Source organism: Pinus tabuliformis, chromosome X, assembly GCF_031772625.1.
Source record: "Pinus tabuliformis cultivar Carrire ecotype Pingquan chromosome X, CPIR1, whole genome shotgun sequence".
Taxonomy (NCBI): domain Eukaryota; kingdom Viridiplantae; phylum Streptophyta; class Pinopsida; order Pinales; family Pinaceae; genus Pinus; species Pinus tabuliformis.
The window spans coordinates 390,971,973-390,993,059 of NC_142308.1; the positions used below are offsets into that span (position 1 = coordinate 390,971,973).

The 21,087-nt window shown below is 38.4% G+C and overlaps 1 protein-coding gene across 1 annotated transcript in view; it reads left to right on the top strand.

Moving 5' to 3' along the window:
• LOC149140180 (U3 containing 90S pre-ribosomal complex subunit) overlaps nucleotides 1-21,087 on the top strand; it is a 219,902-nt gene that overhangs the window by 158,391 nt on the left and 40,424 nt on the right. Inside the window, exon 5 of the mRNA XM_089449120.1 lies at nucleotides 5,980-6,093. Within this exon, the coding sequence (XP_089305246.1) occupies nucleotides 5,980-6,093 (114 nt within the window). The remainder of the gene's footprint in view (nucleotides 1-5,979; nucleotides 6,094-21,087) is intronic.

Genomic DNA, 21,087 nt, shown 5'->3' on the forward strand with positions numbered 1-21,087 from the left:
CACGGATGTTCGTGAACCACCGAGAAAAAAAGCCCCAAGAGTTAGCTCAATCGGTCAAATCAAGTGCCTTGCCAATGGGAGGTCACAGGGTCGAATCCCGAAAGCTCTTGGGGTTAGGTCAGTAAATAGGCCGAGGGGTGTTGATGCCCTTCGGGTGGCGTCCACTTAGTGTTTAAAACCCTGGACGTAGCGGCTACCCACTGACCCGAGTATCCGTGAACCAGTAAGTGTAAAAAAAAAAAATAGTCATTAGTTAAATAAATAGGCATGTCTAAAAAGACATGCCCAGTTATGAAAGGGCGTCTGCCTATGTATATAAGCGGGCCCTCATTATAACATTTCAAATCCTTGTACTATTCATCTTATTAATAAAAAGATTACTACAATACATTGTGTATTTTACAATAAAAGCACAAACAAGCTACAGTTTTGTTGCTTCATTCAAGGTGCACTCTCCGGTGCAAGCAAGTACACAGATCCCAAGGCATCGATGCAACTCCCAATACAAGTATGTGTATTCCAATGTAATACATCCGCCTATAGTGATGACTCATGCCTCATTATATGTGTCATTAAGTGGTAAACATACAAGTGACATCTTCTAACTTTAAATAACTCATTTAATTTTTACTTTAGCTAAGTTCGACCATGGTGGGGATAACATTAACCTCTATTGCACATGACAACTTCTAAGGCCAAGATGTATGGCCAGGATTGGTTGGTTAGGACTCAGGAACAATGTTGAAAACATCGGCATCGGCAAAAAAATCGGCGAGAGTTCAGAAAACATCTTTTTGGAAACATCATAAAAAAAATTGGCAAAAATTGGCAAACATAAAAAATACAGAATATATTCGCTTTTCCCAAAATCGAAAAAATAGGAAAATCAGGAAAAATTGGGAAAAATTAAAAAATTCGACAAAAATGAATTTGTGAAATTTTCGGGCCAAAAAACCGGTTGTGCCTTAAAAATCGTGATTTTTCAGCACATCATCAAAAAATCGGGGATGTCATTAACACTGCTTAGGAGTAGGTAATATGATGGATGATATATGGAAGAGGAAAGGAAAATTCATGAATCAACCTTCTGCTAGCTTTCAAGAGCTAGGGGTCTTCATTTTTTCCATGATGGCGGCCATGAGGGTTCACAAGGCTTTTTGTTAATGCCTTGGCTATTTTTTACTACCCCTTATTTCTTTGTCTTTTTCTTTATGTTTCCTTTCTTTGTTCTTTATTTTTTAGTCCTTTTCTTTGGATATGCATTGTTAAACATAGGGCAGGGGGCAAGGGCCATTTACTAAGGTGGCATAGCTCAAGCATTATTGTATTTGGCTTTGAGGATCTTTGACATGGGCGTTTGTTGCTTTGCTTTGGACCTCGATGAATTACCTCTGACAAGTGAACCATGAGCGGGGAAATATGATGAATAGTATGGAAGTGGAATGGGAAATATGGAAAGTATTAAGTATGGTTTGGGATGTGAAATATGCTATATTCCAGCTAGTTTTCTAGTAATTATGACCTGACTCAAAATATGACATCACTTATCTAGAGGAAAACTATGTCCCACTGTGGTATTCCCTAATAAAAGGTAAGGATTTAGAGTGTTATGATGCTTTATTGGTGTACACTGATGTCCATCATCTTCATGTCCAGTATAAGAAACACTAACACCATGTCTAAGCTGGAAACCCATACATGAAACCGTAGTAGAACATCTGAAGTGAACAAACTAAACCAAGAGAAACTAGCACCATGTCTGTGAAAGCATGGTGTGCCATCTGCAAGTGCATATATTATCTGAAGTATATGAGATAGGAACTGATATATCATGGTTGAGGCATCTGGAGGCAACTGAGCAAATCCCACTGTTATTCCAGATTTAGAAACCATTCATCATATCATCAAAATAACCATGTGTTGCACCATAAGAAATACCATGAAAGATATGCCAACAATATGCCACTTGACTTAATCCTTGAAGATAATGAGTGTGCTATTGTTTATGAGTAATCTTCAGGGTTAAAATTTGATTTTGTTTAATCACATAATTGATCAACCAAGCTAATCCTTCTACCACTCCACAATGTCTTGGCTTGGTTGATCCTTTACAAGTTAGGGATACCCCCCAGGCCGCGAACCATCAAATTGACAACCTTTTGTGATGCTGTAATGACATAGAATTATTCTCCTCCATGCTTCACAACATTGGCCTGAATTTTTCAAGATTGTTGGCCTTTTCTGGACTTCTAATCTCACCACCTTTTTCTACAAACCTTACTGATATATAAAAATTTACCACGATAGAAATATTTCAAGTCATTAGCTGATTTACTTGTACTTGAGATTCATGATTGCTTCCATCTTTGTGCTTTGCATACTTTCCCTTCCCTTTAAATCTATCTGCGGGGGCACTCTCTGATGTGTCACTGCTTCTTCCAAACTGCTTCAGTCTTTCTGAATTAACTTGTTGCATAACTTTTTGAAAAGCATGCCAGTTTCTCATATTTAATATTACATTTTAACAAATTTTTCAGAAGAGGGCCAAAGAATCTTCAGGTGATTACAACAAGATATTCCTCATCAATTTTCCTACAAATCGCTGATAATTGATCTCTTATATCTGTAAATTTTGTAAGAGCTCCAGAAGTGACTCTCCTTACATTGTTATAGAATAAATTAGACTTTTAAGAAAAAATGATCTGCCTGTATCTGATGCTTCATGCATCTCTTGCAACTACTTCCACACCATGTTAGTGTAGCTTCCTGCACTTCTGGAAGCATATTGTCAGTGACAGAGAACCTAAAAAGCATCACTGCTTTGTTCTTTGTATCAAAATAAATTAGGCTTTTAAGAAAAATTGATCTGCCTGTATCTGATGCTTCATGCGTCTCTTGCAACTACTTCCAAACTATATTAGTGTAGCTTCCTCTGCTTCTGGAAGCATATTGCCAGTGACAGAGAACTTAAAAAGCATCACTGCTTCATTGTTCTTTGCATCAAATGTCTCTTGCTTCATGATCACCTTGCCTGCAAGTTCTTCTAGTTTTTCATCATCATAAGTCACTCTCAACTCGTTGCCCATTACAACACCTAATTGGCATCTACACTAGAAAATGACGATCATTTGTTGCTTTCCTTGAACTTTTGACTAAGTTTGATTGTAATATTTGATAGAGTAACCAAATTTAAAAAACTTCCAAGTACCAAAATTACATTTAAGCACCAAAATTTTTAACAGTATTCAACCTCAAACCTAAGTAACCGGATTCGTTCATATAGCCCGGCAAACCCGAATCCCGTGTGTCCGATACGATTCTCTTGAAAATCGTATCCTAAAATCGGATTCGGCGTTTCCTATTAGGATTCATACGAATCCTGTACGAATCCCGTGCATGGCCAGTGAATCCCAATTTTAGGATTCATATCCCAGAAAATAACTAGAAACAATTGTCTCAGTGACCAATTTTCCAGTATTTCTGGAGAAGAATGTATGTTTTAAGTTCGGTGGACAAAAGTTTGCCTATGTAGTTTCTAGAACAGAATCTCTAGGGTTAGATTTCTTTTGTTGGAGCCTTATTCTCATGCTCAGCAGCCAGTCTCCAAGTAAATTTTGTACTGTAGATGTGTGTTCCTCTAATACTGGAGAATCATCAATATCATGTTTTCTCTGAAAAACAACGAACTTGACAAGATTCAAGAAGTGATCTGAGATTTGAAAAGACTTAAACTTCACCGCTCATACATTTGATTTGTTTCACTGTTATTTATCCATGATATGTTTGTCCTTTAGTTGGCAAAATACTTTTAAGACTTTTAGAGAAGTGGATGTTTAATAAGTCACTGGCATTGTTGGAAGAGACATGACCCCAAATTTCAGATAATTTATCAGCAAAAATTAACCCTGAGATGCAGATATTTGAATTTTGAAATAAAAGTCCATAAAATTTTGTTCATCCTCTAGTAATAGGCATTTATGTTGCTAATATGCCTTAGATTATATTTCCCTGTAACCATTTTCCATTTCATATAAGTGTCTTTGTCTTTTGTATGTAGTATGTACTATGCATGCTATAGATGAAGATCTATGTTTGAAATCAATAAATTTATATCATTAATTAAAATTTGTGTAAAAAATATCTAATTATTAATATATATATATATTTTTTATATATATATATATATATATATATATATATATATATATTTTAATAAAATAATATATAACGAATCCTACGTGTCCTGTTCCGGGGGGTCAACGTGTCCGAATCCGACACTACGAATCCTGAATCCCCGTCTCAGGTGACTTAGCCTCAAACACAGTTACCTAAACACTCCTCTGTGATTATGCCTGTCTCCTGTGACGGACATATCTGCTGTCTTTCTTACCTGCACTTGCATGTACTTTGATTGCAATTTGCACCTACATGCTCTCTTGGCATACCCACACTTTTCTGTTGTGGGATCTCGGTTTGCACCCTCTTACTGTCCTGGACATCCATGTTCTTCTTTTGTGTTTGAGATTTCTATGACTCAAATTGAATCTAAGCAATATATGATTCATCTATATTGCTGCCTTATTCCTTCTCTCTGTGCAACATTACTCAGCTTGTAACTTTATTGGGAGTGTCGTTTCTTCTCCCAACAAATTACAAGGACTTTATATTTTCTAAGTCATGGATTTTATGAAATGTTAAATACTTATTCCTTTATTAAATGAAATTTAGCAACTTATTTTTTTTTGACCTACCATCTTGCATTCCAAAATCTGCCCAGCATGTGCCCTTGTCTAGACTCGCTCAGCACTACTGCCAAATCCCCAGAAATTCAAGCAATAGCAGTAAAGCTTAGATGTCTTCGAGGGAAACTATATGAGTAGCTTCAATCTCGAAGCATACACCTGCTACTGAAAAGCTGATCGTGATATCCATCTGTTGCACCGAAGATAATTCTCATCAAAATCTTTTGTTAAGCTCTTTCAACTGGTTAAAAATGTCAATGTGACTTAAATATGCTGACGATGGCAGTTACTTGCCTCGCCATAGGCAAGTCATATGGCCAGCTGCTATATACTACTTAAAGATATATTTACATGTGTCAAGCAAGCAGTAGGACTGTAGGAGATGAGAGTAAATGACTTTGTATAATTAAAGATCAAGTGTAAGAAAATTGACACAGTGGCCAAGCCTAAATTAATTTATTTTATCAGAAGGGGGACTATAGAGTCTAAACTTTGAGAACACACATATTTTGTCTGCATTTAAAATCGTGACATTTTAAATCACAATTTAGTATGGGTTTGACACATACAGAGGTGATATTTTTAAAGGAAATCCTAAAGGCTCGTAAACTATAACTCACATCTAAAACATTATTACCGCTAATCCAAGAGTCTATTGAATCAGTATGTAAATAGAATACGCACATAACACATTCCCTGTTGTTCCTTTCTCTTTATCTTGTTACTCCAATGTTTGGGATTTTAAAGGGAATTTTATTTTGCATTTTGGAGTTGCACATGCCTTTCTTTCTTAGTTTTAACTTTAAAACTTTTTAACGAGAAAAGTTTATTTTACAAATGTGGTTTCCCTTTTTGTCAAAATTTTGGATATGTTTGAAAGACTTAAGGTACATTAGCACGTGTAAAAATATTCATATTGTATTTGCTGTATTCAAAAGTTAAAACTACCTACCATCTCCAAGCAGTAATACTAATCATATAATGGTTATACCCACAGCTGAAAAATCTTTACACATTGATGAGCCTACAGGGAATGCATAAGAAGCATAAGGTCTCAGCAAAGGGAAATAAATACCAATTAGATCAGATTGTATTAATGGGACCAGTGTTTTAGGTGTTAGAGCACAGTTATGGAGTATGTTGGATTGCTGCCAAGAAATAGGCTTACATTAATGGTACTTTGTATTGCGCTGTATATTCTCTCATTTTAATGAGTTTCAATTGTTTTAAAATGTAGGATCAAGAAATTGATTGAAATTGACGCATTGAAACTTTCTCGGTTGTCTGTGTTGATGCTTGATATGCACAAGGATGCAAAGGGTCTAACATTGTTTGATGTACCCCAAGTCAGGTATGCCTTTTTGCTGTAATAAGATGCTTCGTCTCTTTAAAATTGCTTGATTTATTTAAAGAGCAATGCAATATGCATGTTACATGAGCAATAAGTATAAGTACGTAATAGTTTACACAACAGGATTTTGTTCTTATGCTTTGCACCAAATCTTATTTGTGTCTTAAGTGTAATTTGCCTATTGGATATAATCTTCTTGCAAGGAAAATACTAATCCAAATTGAATTCACAAAGGAATTCGAATGGCTTGTCAAAATTCCTTGAAACACAACAACTGGAAATAATTCTTTTAATTAGTTAATTATTATGCAGTTTATTTGTTACGACAGACAACAAATAATTCACACTGCAATTTCTTCACCACAAAAAAATACTGCGGAAGCAAAAAATAGGAATTGAGAAATGCTAGCACACACACACACAAAAATGACAATTATTTTTGAACAATTGTCCTTGGAAAAACCCAATGCAGGAAAACTGATGCAGCAATTGAGGGTTTTATTATTATGCAACAACAAAAATTTTGAGTACAATAAAATGATGCCAAACTAGCGTTTCTGTTTGAGAGAAATACTGGCAAAAATATATGAGGAAATTTACCCTCCTCTCCAAGCAATCCCGCAACAAATTGAGCCTCAGAAACTGGCTCTCCAAACCCTTGCATAGACCTTTCTGCGCTGCCTTTGCACAGGCCTACTTGCATTAGCTGGAAATTGCCTCTGAAGATGACGTCTAGCCCATTGCTGCCTCTAGAAGCGATTCTCCTGACCTCTTGGAGATTTTCCCGGCCACTAGAAGCTAAATTAACCTCTCTCCTCACTGAATCAAATTGCTTTTCTTGAGGCTCTGCGCAACTCCTGCGCAACCTCCTGGAGAAATAATATGGCCTCCTCTCACTACCTCTGAGGAGCTGGAACCTCCTTCGGAAATCTGTTGTACTGCCCCTTTGCCACATGCTACTCGATCACTGGCTCGATCTCACTGCTGAATCACCTGCCACTAGGAAATCAAACTCCCTTGATCATTGAGTATTTGTATGGATGTATTCTCTATCTACCTATCGACCTTTTCTTATAATCTTCAGTTGAGACTTCAACGACCAAGATTAAAACTTAATCGATGGCTGAGATAATTTCCAAGTGGATCCGTGTGAGTTTCTAGAGAATTCTTACCTTTCCAAATTAATTACTATTAGTTAACCAGTTTTCCGAAGTTAGACTTTAGAAATTTTTAATTATGGTCAATTAATTTAATTGAGTCATTTCTAGGTGGAATTTCCATAAACAATTTCTGGGTTTTGGAGAACTGTGTTTTAGCCTCTCCACAAAGTTTTGAGGCTAGAACATGATTCGATGTTACAAAAACTAACACTTCCTCTTAGCGAGGAAGGTGTTCTCTAGCACTGCACTGCTACAACACCCTGTCTTTGCATCATTCTCCATACATGCTGCTAATTTTTGACAACTGTAGTTGTCTGCCTTCACCCTTTTGCATTTGAACATTCCTCAACTTTTCCTTTAGGAACATCTTCCATTGCTCGGAAGGATTCTGATATAGTGAGGCAATAGCGTCCCACATTTCTTTGGCCATATTCTTGGCCGCAATGTGAGAGTCAACATGATGTTGAATTCCATCAAGAATCAACCGCTTTGCTCTGGCCATCTCCTTATTGTAATTAGCTAGTTGGTCTGCATTTGTAGGCACAACTACAACTTGTTCTGCGTACATCTTTAGACCATACTCATCTAGCAGGAAGGACATCCTGGCCTTCTTGATACAATAGTTCGATGCACCCTCTAATCTGTCTTGATCTCAGAGTATTGGTGAAGCCATCTCTGCAAAAACTCAACCTAGGACGAAAATCTCCCTCTTTCACCTGCTCGGTTCCTAGCTCTACTATTCGCACTCCTTCATGGAGTGAGAAAATTTGTTTGTTGCTACTGCCTTTTGCAATTGGAATATTGGATTTCTGAAACAAAAATCCTCTAAGAGAAATCTCCCTTTGTGTGTGCAATTTCTCTTCCACTTGGCACTAAATCTACTCTAGCAAACTGCTGCAAACCCTCTATGCCTAGATCAAGAGTCTGCTCTACGAAAAATACTGAGCTACTGCTCCCTTTGTCTACTAGAATCACTTCCTTGGACAAATCGAACTTTCCCGCCTTTTGACATTGGAAAATCGAACCTTGTCCAGAAATTCACACCGCCTAGCTAGGCACTATGCAACCTTTGAAAACTTTGTCCCGCTGCTCCTTCTAAACAACAAAATTTTTCCTCTTTGAATCTGAGCCTTCTGTCTGCAACAACTGGGAATTATTCTTCTAATTTTTAATTTTTATGTAGTTTATTTGCTACGACAAACAACGAATAATTCACACTACAATTTCTTCACCATAAAAAATACTACGGAAGCAAAAAATAGGAATCGAGAAATGCTAGCGCACACACACATAAAAATGACAATTATTTTTGGATAATTGTCCTCGGAAAAACCCAATGTGGGAAAACTGGTGTAGTAGCTGAGGGTTTTATTATGATACGGCAACATAAATTTATAGTACAATAAAATGATGCCAAACTGGCATTTCTATCTGAAATAAATACTGACGAAAATATCAGAGAGAATTCACCGTCCTTTCCAAGCAATCCTGCAACAAACTGAGCCTTAAAAACTGGCTCTCCAAACCCTTGCACATACCCTTCTGCGCTGCGTCTGCGTAGACCTACTTGCACTAGTTGGAAACTGCCTCTGAAGATGACGTCTAGCCTGTTGCTGCCTCTGGAAGTGATTCTCTCGGCCTCCTAGAAATTTTCCTGGCCACTAGAAGCTGAATCAACCTCTCTCTTGAATGAATCCAATTGCCTTTCTTGAGGCTCTACGCAGCCTCTTGGAGAAATTATATGACCTCCTCTTATCGCTTTTCCAGAACTGGAACCTCCTCCGGTAATCTGCTATACTGCTCCTCTGCCACTTGCTACTCGATCACTGACTCGATCTCACTGCTGAATCAACTACCACTAGGAAATCGAACTGCCTTTATCACTGAGTATCCGTACTGGGGTGTTCTCCATCTACTCCGGTTGAGACTTCAATGGCCAAAATTAAAGCTTAATCGATGACTGAGATCATTTCCAAGTCGATCCGTGTGAGTTTCTTAAGAATTCTCACCTTTCAAAATTAATTACTATAAATTAACCAGTTTTCCTAAGTTAGACTTGGGAAAATTTAAATGACGGTCAATTAATTTAATTGACTGATCTCTAGGTGGAATTTCCAGAAATGATTTCTGGGTTTTGGAGAATTCATGTGTTTTAGCCTCTCCACAAAGTTTTAGACTATAACACCATCTGATGCTACAAAAACTAACATGGGTGATGGCTCAAGGACGGCAGGGTGCATAACAAATAAGCAGTCTGGTGATGAAAGAGAGGGACAGGGTTGCAGAGGTAGATGATGAGATTGGAGAGGTGGTTGATAGTGTGAAGGGCCTCACAGTAATGCAGCTAAGACTTTAATTCTGAAACAAGGATGAAAAGAAAAAAAATTGAAGAAAACAAAAGAAAAAGAACGATAAATCAAACATAGGAGAACCATTGACCAATCATTAAAATGCAGCCAGAAAAGACGAAAAAAAAGAAGGGAAGCACTTGATTTAGGGGAAGCTGAACAGTTGGGGATGCCTGCCCATCCAGCTGAACCTAGCAGAGCAATTTTTTCTATAAACTAACACAGAGCATTGTAGAAGGGGTTCTTGGCAAAGATTTTAAATGAATGCTGCCCAAATTTCTGTTAAGAGATCGTAAATGAACTAGGGAACGGGACTGAGTTTTAGACCTGCAAAATTGCTAAGAAATAAAATACTGACTGAAGGCCTCAAATGCTGGTTGTCCCATTCAGGTTTGCAGGGCAAAATCTGTGTCAATTATGTGTTTGATGTTATTGCTGTGTGATGAATTCTGTTTATAGCTGTGTTCAGTGGATTGTTATGATAAATTCAGAGTGTACTGTTATTAATTGTTGCTGAGAATCAATTCTCGTCCATCATCTTACTAACCAAGAGATTCATATTGTCCATGCAATTTGTGGTCAATGAGAACAATGATTATAATAATATATCTGTTGCAATTTTCCAGTTATATTTCTATTCCTATTTGTTAGCAGTTAGCAATTCTTTCCCTCAGGCTATTGGGCATTTGATAAGGCTATGCGTTTGCACCATGGGGTTTTCCCTGCTGTATGGGCATCTTAGTGATTTAAATAATTGTAGCAGCCTTCCTCCTTCCTCATACATCGATACCTATAGTACAAGAAACTACCATCCATTGAGTCATTTTACAAGTTGCAGTCATGTGCCGCTTTAGGAGTAGAGCATGGTAGATGGTTTATATGTTTTGTGCTCTCTGACAAAATCCTGTGTAGCAATTGAACCCACTGCCAACATAACCTTTCAGGTACTCACGTATAAGTTAATATGGCTATGGGAATTGTGCTATCTCATTTTTGGGTAACTGTGACTTTGGGTTAACGCAGTGTTGATAATATTGGTATCGGGAAAATATCGGCGAGGGTCCAAAAAATATCTTATCGGCAATATCGGCGAAAATATCGGTAAATATCGGCAAGCATAAAAAATGCATAATATATTCATTTTTTTCAGATTTTTAAACATATAAAGCAATAACAACATGAAATAAACACATTGGCACATAAATATGAAGAAAACACTGATATATATGATGTCAAATAGAAATGACATATCAAAGGCGATACCAAATCCTGCTGATCCTTGATAATTGTCCATTCAAGGACTCAAATGTGGAGAACCAATACAAAATAACATCACATACATAAAAGTATCTCATCATCATGAGTTACATGTAGCATAACAAATAAAACTAGCAGCTATCTATCTACTGCCCTCTCCCCCTTTTACGGGAAAACATGGTGGGCTGTTTGCCAGGCCTGCCCCTAGTAGTAGAAGGCCCTGACCCTACCTCTGCACCTAATGTCAAATAATGAGTGCTAGGCATGGAGCTATGCTCTCCTATATCTATAGCAGATGGTGTTGATGCTGATGCTCCCGCAGTGTCCTCCTCCTCCTGCTCCTCCTGCTCCTCCTCTAAGTGCTGCTGCTCCTCTGACTCCGAGTCCTCCTCTTGCTGCCCCTGTTCTAATGGATCATCTGCCACTGGCTCTAACCATGAAAGTGACTCCTCCAATATGGGCTCCTCAGATTCCACCCTCCACGGAGACAATACATCAATATTGTCTAAGGAAATGGCATCTGGATCCATTGGTGATTCTATTTGCCTCACTCGAAGTCGGATGTTGCAATGCACATACACCAAATTGTTGAGGCGTGCGAACTCCAACCTGTAAGAGTGTCAAAAAAAGTAATGAGTCTTGACTCTTGACTCTTGACACTTGAAGTTGAAGGTCATAAATTAAAAATTAAAAATTACAATAAGTGTAATTGCTCAACTGAAGGCTTGAGTTCAAAGTTATACCTGTTGCGCTTTTTGGCGTGTATTTTCTCAGATACACTCCAATTGCGCTCACACCCTGAAGAGCTACATGTTTGACTCAAGATTCGTATAGCCAATTTTTGCAAATTTGGTGCTCTTGCACCATAGCTTCGCCACCAAATATATACAACAAAATATTGAAATAAAAAATTCAAAAACTTAAAAGTTAAAACATAATTAAATTCAAATTTCTAATTTCTAATGAGTGATGACTTGTCACTTACGTGGCATGAAGAGGGCACTTTCCCTAATGGCATCATCAAAGCCAAATAGGCCAACACAATCCTGATAACACTGTACCTCGCGATTGATTTTGCTACGAAGCTCAAGATCAGGTACCATCCTCTAAATACAGGAATGGAGCCCTTACATCACCTCGTCATCAAAATCAAAGTAGCATTTGTATGAAAATGCGGGGTTGAGGAAGAGTGCTGCTGCACGAATGGGTCGATGAAGCATCCCTATCCACCGACTATCAATCACATCCCATAACATCATCTGCCTATCAAGGCCAACAGAACCCTTGTTTGCATAATAGGAACGAATGGCCTCCTTGGCCCTATCCATGCCCTCATACAAATAAGGCATTGCAGGCTTCTCTCCATCCACCAATCTAAGAACCTTTACTATAGGTTCGCTAATTGCACATGCTTCTTCTACTCCATGCCAAAATGTCTTAGAGTACACCATTTTTGCAATGGCTTTCCCATCAGGTCTCCTGTTGTATCTACAATTATGCCAATCATCAGACACAAACATTTGCTTCAACTCGAATTGACATCGAAGCAAAGACTGAAGAGTAATAAAGGTTGTGGCAAAACGTGTGATGGTAGGACGTCGCAACTCCTTGTTTCTAGTGAACCTCCTCATAAGGCTAAGAACAAAAGCATGGTTATAAATAAACTTGGGGATGCTCCTAGCCATATCAACTGCCTCCTTGATGAAGGAGAGTTTCCCCATATCCTCAAGCAACAAATCAAGACAATGCGCTGCACATGGAGTCCAGAACAATGTGGGATGCCTCTCCATAAGTATTCTGCCGGCAGACACATAATTAGTTGCATTGTCTGTTATGACTTGCACCACATTTTGCACACCAATCTCCCGAATGACCCATCTAACAACTCACATATCGTTGCTGCATCTTTGATATGTTCTGATGCATCCAACGATTTAATAAACATGGTACCTTTAGGACAATGTACCAAGAAATTTAGAAGGGTCCTACCCTTCCTATCTGTCCAACCATCAGACATCACTGTGCATCCAGTGACTTCCCATGTCTTTTTCAACTCCGCCAATCTAGAGTTGATGTCCTGTTTTTCTGCTTGAAGAATTGGCCCCCGCAACTCCTCATATGTGGCACTTTTGTACCCTGGGCCCACAACAGCAATAGCATCACACATTGGCTGCCAAAATGGATTGGTTTTCGTGATGCTGAGAGGTAAGTCGCTCCAAAAAATACACCTCCCCATGACTCTATCTGCTTCTTGCTTCTCCTTTTTTTTAACAAGCGATTTTATGCCAGGTTGTGCTCCAGCGCCTGTTCGTGGAACAAAAAATGATGACCTCGCACTCACACTAGCAGTAGCATGTGATGGTGTGCCAGTTGTGGAGCCCCTCCCACTAGGGCCACTAGGCCCACTACCCTCAACACCAAAATCAGGAGAAGATATCCCGAAAGATCTACCTGCACGTTCAGCTTTGTTTCTTTCCGCCTCTTCCTTCTTTCTGTCCTTTTCTTCAATTGCCTCAAGAGCTTTTTGTATAAGCTCCGGGCTAGAAACTGTACAAAGCCCAACATCATGTCCACTGAGTCTAGCAAGATGGTATTTCAGTCGTGTAATCCCACCTGTCATCTTGTCCCCACACAATTTGCATGTAAGATATGCACGATTTGTCCCACCATCAGGGCTCCCATACTCCCAAAATGGGTCCAAGGCTTTTGGCATATTTGTATTTTGTAGTGGGCTAACTCAAACGGAAACCTAGAGCACCAAAAAAATTTTGGAATTAGTAACTTAATAAGTAATACGAAATTTTCAAATTACAAATAACCACATCATTTTACAAAACAATTTTAACTTGACTGTTGAATAGAAGTGTAATACAAGTTGACTGTTGAATACTCTTGAACAAAAGAGTATGAACATGTTGTAACGTGAGTTATCCAAATGGCAAATGAAACACATAGCAAATTGGCACGGAATGAGAACAATTTCTTTCAGAATTATGCCAAGCATGGGAAAAATATATAACTGTTATAACTTATAACTTATACCACTGCTATAGGTGCATAATGCATTATTAGACTTCATAAGTTCATAGTAGTGAGGACAGAGAAAGTTACATCTTTAACCAGCAAGGCAGGGTGCAATCTTTGAAGAAGAAGGCATCACCTTTTGAGCTGATGGAGGGAGGATTTTGATGATTGCATCGATATGGGAGAGAAAAGATGAGGTTTCCAAATTCCAACAGTACTTCTTCAAAATTTGATACTTATCCATGACAACATGTTTTTGGTAGTTGAAAAGGTTCGGATCTTTGAGAATATCATCATCCTTCTCTTCATCTGAGTTTTTGTAAGCGTTATCATTGGCTTCTAAGATCCATCAGGTAGACATTCTTGAAGTATGTTGAAAATAGAAGAAGTCAGGAACTTAGATAATTGTGGGCATTCTATTAAAGTGTATAGGCTTGAAATTTTTGTTCTTCGAGGGTAATCAAATATTTGACGGTTCAATATCCCCATGGGCCAGCATTATAAATTTATACCTATTGAGAGGTTTTAGAGGCGTTTTTCATTCCATTCATAAACTTGACATCACATTACTGATGGTTTATGACATATGTAGTTTGCAAATGGTTTATAACTTTATAATTTAGAGTCTAGACCTGCTGTAGGTGATGATTCCCTACATCTTTTGGGCATAAATGCTGTAGAAGAGGAGGAATATATGCTCATTTATCCCATTCATACTTCTACATTCTTTCCAAAAACTGACATGAGGACATCAAGTTAAGATCATGAGAAACTGTATATTGAATGTTGTTTGCAGAATGGGTAATTGTGAAAATATTTTGTAGCCGCACATTAGATGCTTGATTGTTTCTGCAGCCTAGCATATTACACAGCTGCCATCTGTAAATCCTCTATGCTGTCACGCTGTGCATATATATTATATGGTAATGGCAGCATATTTTTGTGACTTGTCTGTTGATTGCTCCTGTCCGGTGGAAGTGGTTCATGTTTGTGGAGAAGAGATTGTTTAGACAGGCAACAAAAACCATATAGGATACAATAAGATGAACAAATATGTCTCTTTTGTTGGAACCGTGATACCACTGCTGTAGGTGGAGAATGGAATTATTGTATTATGGTTTACCTTGACAGTGATCAATATGAAGTTATTTTCTATAAATATGTGTGGTCTTGCTCAATGCAAACCCTTGCAATTTGAAATCAAATCAAAAACCAAGCAAAATGATTGTAGGGAACCAGAAGAATGAGAATCGAGTTTGTCTTAGAGTTCTAACTTCTTGGCACTTGCAGCTTAGAAATCTTCGTTGTTGGTGGCGTATTGGCGAATATTGGCTTCAAACCCTCCTTGGCAGCAACCACATTCCTTCTCCAGCGCTCAGAAAAAACAAAATGACTTCTAAAAAACCAAAAATTGAATTATATAGGCCGCACGGAATGATTTCAGGGTCATTGGCGATATTTTAGGTCGTCGCGCGATATTTTCCGAGATATCGCCGAAATATCGTAAATCTCGCGCGATTTTCAAAACTCGAAAATATCGCGATATTTCGGCTCGCCGAAAATATTGCGATATTTCCGAATATCCCAACACTGTTAACGTGTTCTGTCCTTCATTAATACTAGAGTGATCTATTTCAGTGTTGCGAACATCTCGATAACATCCCAATTTTATCTCAAAATCACGATTTTTTGGCCTAGCCGATGTTTACCGATTTTTAAAGATATTTTTATGGTATCTTAGTTTTGCCAATGTTTGCCGATTTTTTACTGATATTTTCCCAATTTTTACGATTTTTTGGTTTTCCGTACCCTTGCCGATTTTATCCCGATGCCGATGTTTGCAACACTGATCTATTTTATTAGATGTTGTCTCTTGGATTGACAATAAATGAAAAAACATTATTCCTATTCCAAATCCAAGTGATAATGAGTTACAAATGTGGTTTGACTTGTATTTATATGAGCCTTTAATATTTCAATGGGTCTAATTAGCCTAACAAACCCCTAAAAGTGTCTCTAATGTGCAAAATAACACCCTAATTGGTGTCAAGCCCACCAAATAGCTCAATAACATGAAAAATAAGCCTCTCAAGAGGGCCAAAATGATAATACAATACCTAGGAGGGCCATTGGAAGGCCTAGTGAAGTCCAACATGTGCCAAAATGGATGGAAGGGCTCCAAAAATAGTGATGAAGGGGGTGGCGCCTTGATCTCCTAGCCAGGGTTGCGGGGGAGCGCCGCCCCCCTTCCTCACGCCCCTGCTCCCAATACGTGCTCCGGGTGGGAGCGACTCGGGAGCTAGTCGGGAGTGTGCTCCTGGCAAAAAAAATGCCCTCCTTGGTTTTTCGCGAGCGTTTAGTCTTTTTTACAAATTTTTTTTTGCAGTAATATTCCAAATGCAATTTTTTTCATAGAAAAAAATAAGTTTTGAGTGGGGCAACCTAAAGATAAATTCCTGGTAATGTTAAATTCTTAAAGTAAAAGTAACATTCTCCTTGATCTTCATTTTTATCCTTTTACTTCAATTTTTAACATTACCATGAAATGACTCGGGATGTTTGAGAGTGGTTCTGACCTCATTGGATTTCATATGGAGAAAGTAGAATTTTAAATTTCATTCAGAGTCCACAGACTTATCAGTTTTTCAGTATTTTGGGATTACAATGTTTCCATTGGATTTTGTCATGTATTAGGGTATGGAACTCGTATTTAATCAAGAGCACCAATCCCTCTATGTACCTTGATGTTAGTGACATTGGTTGTTGAACTCCTCTATCATGAACCTCCTAAAAATGTACGCATCACTCAAACAAAATCTTGACTTGACATGCTATGTTTTTTCTATCTTATGTTAATGCTTAGAGGGTGATATTAATGATAAAGATCCCTATACAGATCTAGAGGTAATGACAAAGATACCTTTGGATATTAATGCTTAGAGGGTGATATTAATGACAAAGATCCTGATTTTCCAACAACACTAAAAAATTAGACATTTCTCGTGGTAGCAAGAGGCCCAAGCATTAGCAATAGATAATAGATTTACTTGTCTTTTCTAGTTTCTAGTAGTTTTTATAACTATTGACTCTTTCATATTTATGATATTTTTTGTAAACAATATATGACAATTTAAGTTTGAAGTTGGCAATTATAACTCATTAGTAATGAATTATGAATATGAATTTTGAAAACTTGAAACTTTAAGATTGATGAATCATGAGACTCACTATGTTGTATGGTACTATGTTACTAACTTGTGGACATGGTTGATGAAGATTATAACTTCTAGATGATTGTTGTTATGTGGTTCAATCTATTATTTTTATATCTAATTCATCATTCTACATGCTTTTGTTGACATATATGCATCAAAATATAAAAAAATATATATTATATAAAAAACGCTCCTGGAATCGCTTCCAAACCGGGAGCTTCTGAAAATGTCACTCTTGCTCTCGCTCCCCGTTTTCGCTCCCGCTCCCAAGTAACGTTGCACCTAGCAAATGACATGTGGTGCCCTCATGTGGCTATGGGGGCACAAAAATATCCTCATGGGTCTCCAAGTGGATCGAACATGCCTGTCTCCCATCTGTAAGGGCTGAAAGAATGACGCAAGCCCTCCCATTGTCTCCCATGGTGAGACACATTGTCATCTGGTTCCTGAATAAATTGCCAAGTTTGTGGTGCAAGAGTGTAGTTGGCTAGGCATGGTGGTCCAGGTGCATCATCATCGTCAAATAAATGGAATACGAGTAAGCAATGAGTGGAACTAAAGGATCCGATGAAGTGGCAATCTGCTCTTTGCTATGGTGGAGGCCCATGGCTCTCAACGCTCACCCTACAAATGTCAATATGACCTTCTGGAGGGCTTGGAACCCGTATAGGGAGACCAAACCCAAGATGAAGACCCACCTGTAATCCTGTATATGATTCAATGCGTCCCCTCACCTTCTAGTACAACCAAACATTAGTGCAATTGAGTAAATGATCTTACAAATCATGGAACCAAGTGACATTTCATAGTGGAATGCCCCTCCATAATGGGCTTTAGAACGTGCGAACGTCTCTATGTTCAAGAAGAAGGTTAACCAAGGACCCTATTAGGTTGCTTCGACCTCTAAGGGGAGTGACATGTCCATGGTACATCCATCAAATGGTAGGTGGCATGTGATATAATGATGGTATGGAGTGGGGCATCAAGGGAAGCCTCCAAGCTACATGCCATAGTAAAAGGGTAGCTATGATAGGGGAAGCCACATTTGGGTATATAAATGAATGAGGGAGAAATAGTGGTACATGAGTTACCTCGACCTTTGTTTTTCCACCCGTCTTCATATGCCTTTTGCATTTTATAGATTTTTCCTTTTATAACTACTCGGGTCTCCAGGGGATGAGAGCATGATGTGTGAGATATAGCAGTGAATACCCCCTTAAGGTGGGGCAGTTCCAAGGTTACTTGGGAGTGGGAGCAAAAATGGGGAGCGGGAGTGACATTTTTAGAAATTCCCAGCTTGGGAGTGAATCGGGGAGCGAATTTTTATATAATATATATTTTTTTATATTTTGATGCATATATGTCAACAAAAGCATGTAGAATGATGAGTTAGATATAAAAAACACAAAAAACATAGATTGAACCATATAACATCAATCATCTAGAAGTTATAATCTTCATCAACCACGTCCACAAGTTAGTAACGTACAACATATTGAGTCTCATGATTCATCAATCTTAAAGTTTCAAGCTTTCAAAATTCAATATAAAACATTTATCATCATAGATCACCAAAGTTGTACTTGTAAGCTAAATGTAAACATTACAACAGAGAATATCTAACATGAAATGCAATGTTATAAAATGAAATGAAACGAAACAACTTTCAACTTTCACAAAGCATCATATTCATAATTCATTACCAATGAGTTATAATTGCAAACTTCAAACTTCAAACTTAAATTGTCATATATTGTTTACACAAACTATCATAAAAAATATGAAAGAGTCAACAGTTATAAAAAATACTAGAAACTAGAAAAGACAAGTAAATCTATTATCTATTGGTAATGCTTGGGCCACTTGCCGCCATGAGAAATGTCTTATTTTTGAGTCTTGTTGGAAAATCAGGATCTTTGTCATTAATATCACCCTCTAAGAATTAATATCCAGAGGTATCTTTGTCATTACCTCTAGATCTGTATAGGTATCTTTGTCATTAATATCACCCTCTAAGCATTAACATAAGATAGAAAAATCATAGCATGTCAAGTCAAGATTTTGTTTGAGTGATGTGTACATTTTTAGTAGGGTCATGAATCATGATAGAGGAGTTTGACAACCAATGTCACTAACATCAAGGTACATAGAGAGATTGGTGCTCTTGATTAAATATGAGTTCCATACCCTAATCCATGACAAAATCCAATTAAACATTGCAATTCCCCCAATCCTGAAATCCTGAATAATTGATAAGTTTGCTGGATTTTGAATTAGATCTAAAATTCTACTTTCTCCATATGAAATCTAATGAGGTTGGAACCACTCTCAAACATCCCGAGTCATTTCATGGTAATGTTAAAAATTTAAGTAAAAGGATGAAAATGAAGATTAAGGAGAATGTCACTTTTACTTTAAAATATAACATTACCATGAATCGCATATCAATATTAGGGCCATAGGCTTGATTATTAGGCTGCCCCACTAAAAAATTATTTGTTTTTTTGAAAAAAATTGCATTTGGAATGTTACTGCATTTTTTTTTTGCAAAAAATGTTAGGGATCACTCCCAAAATCCGCTCCCGGCGGGAGTACGCTAGTGGGTTCTAGCGAGTTCAAGAGGGGGGGGTCGCTCCTCCGCAACCCTGGGTAGTTCATTCCCCACTAGGGGTTGGGACAATCATGATGGGTTCCTTAATGATGAAAGGGGCCGAAATAGGGTGATCCAGGTGGATATTGGTGGCCACCTGCCAAGTCCACCTGGACCCCCACCATTGTCTTTCTCAGCATTTTCAGTTTCCTTAATTATAGCACAACTTACTATTTTTAGCAGTTTTTTCGGGTCCTGAACTTCCGGAGCCGTTTTGAGGCCCTAAACGACGTTTTGAGGCCCGCTCCAACAATGGTAGTGCTCGGATAGATCTTTCTAACGAGCTATTGTACGCGTCAAACGGAGATCGTATGCCAAAGTTACGACCCCGAGAAGTTGATGTACCAATTTACCCCAAACAGGGCCCACAGTTTGGCGTTTCATCTCCTAGGGTTAGGTTTTGGAATGTTAAGGGTTTTCCATTGTTTCTCAACAATAAATAGGCCTTCGAGCCTCATTGTAACACAGTTCAGAGGCATGTAGCCACCACATCTCTTCTCAGAGATAAGCTACCATCGCCCTAGCTGGTTTATTTCCATTTCTGGTTGTAAGCATATTTCAGTATTTTCCATTAATGAAATGAAGTATTATTTCTGCTGCATCTTTGTGTATATGGTTATCTCTGTAATTTGTTGCGTTCCTGTTTAAATCCGGATCAGTGGTATCAGAGCGGTCTGCTTTTTCTCTGTTTTTCTTTGCATGTCCCCAACAAGGTCGGGATATAAGGAGTTAGGGCTTGAACTGGTTGAACCTTTGCAAGACCAGCGTCGCAAATCCTGACGGCCTCCCATGGCGGATGAGAAGAAAGACGAGGGGGCAGGAGATCCCATCAAAATCTTGCTCGAAGAAGCCCTCGAGCGACAACGGAACGCGATGATGGACAGCTTTGCCCAGATCCTTCAGCGGCTACCCAGAAGCGACGCATCGGCTTCCAGCAACTACTCTGGAAACGCCACACCCTTTAAGGTACAAGTTAATTTTGAAATCCCCATATTCGAGGGTCAGATAGACGCAGAAGCCGTAGATAAATGGTTAAATCTGCTAGAGGGTTATTTTTCTGTTCATGAATTTTCGAGTCGGGAAAAGATTGTTTTTGCTCTTCTCAAAGCAGCCCCCCACGTCAAGGACTGGTGGGAAACCTACTGCGAGCAGAAGGATGAAAGTACTGGCTCACTATTTTCAGCCGCACCCACCTGGAATTCATTCCTGGAGGCCATCAAGGAGCAGTACTACCCTGTTGGAAGCTATGAGGATGAATACATAAAGTGGACCACGCTGCAGCAGGGAAGGGACCAAGACGTGCCGGAGTTCACCAATCTTTTCCATACCCTTCGCACAAA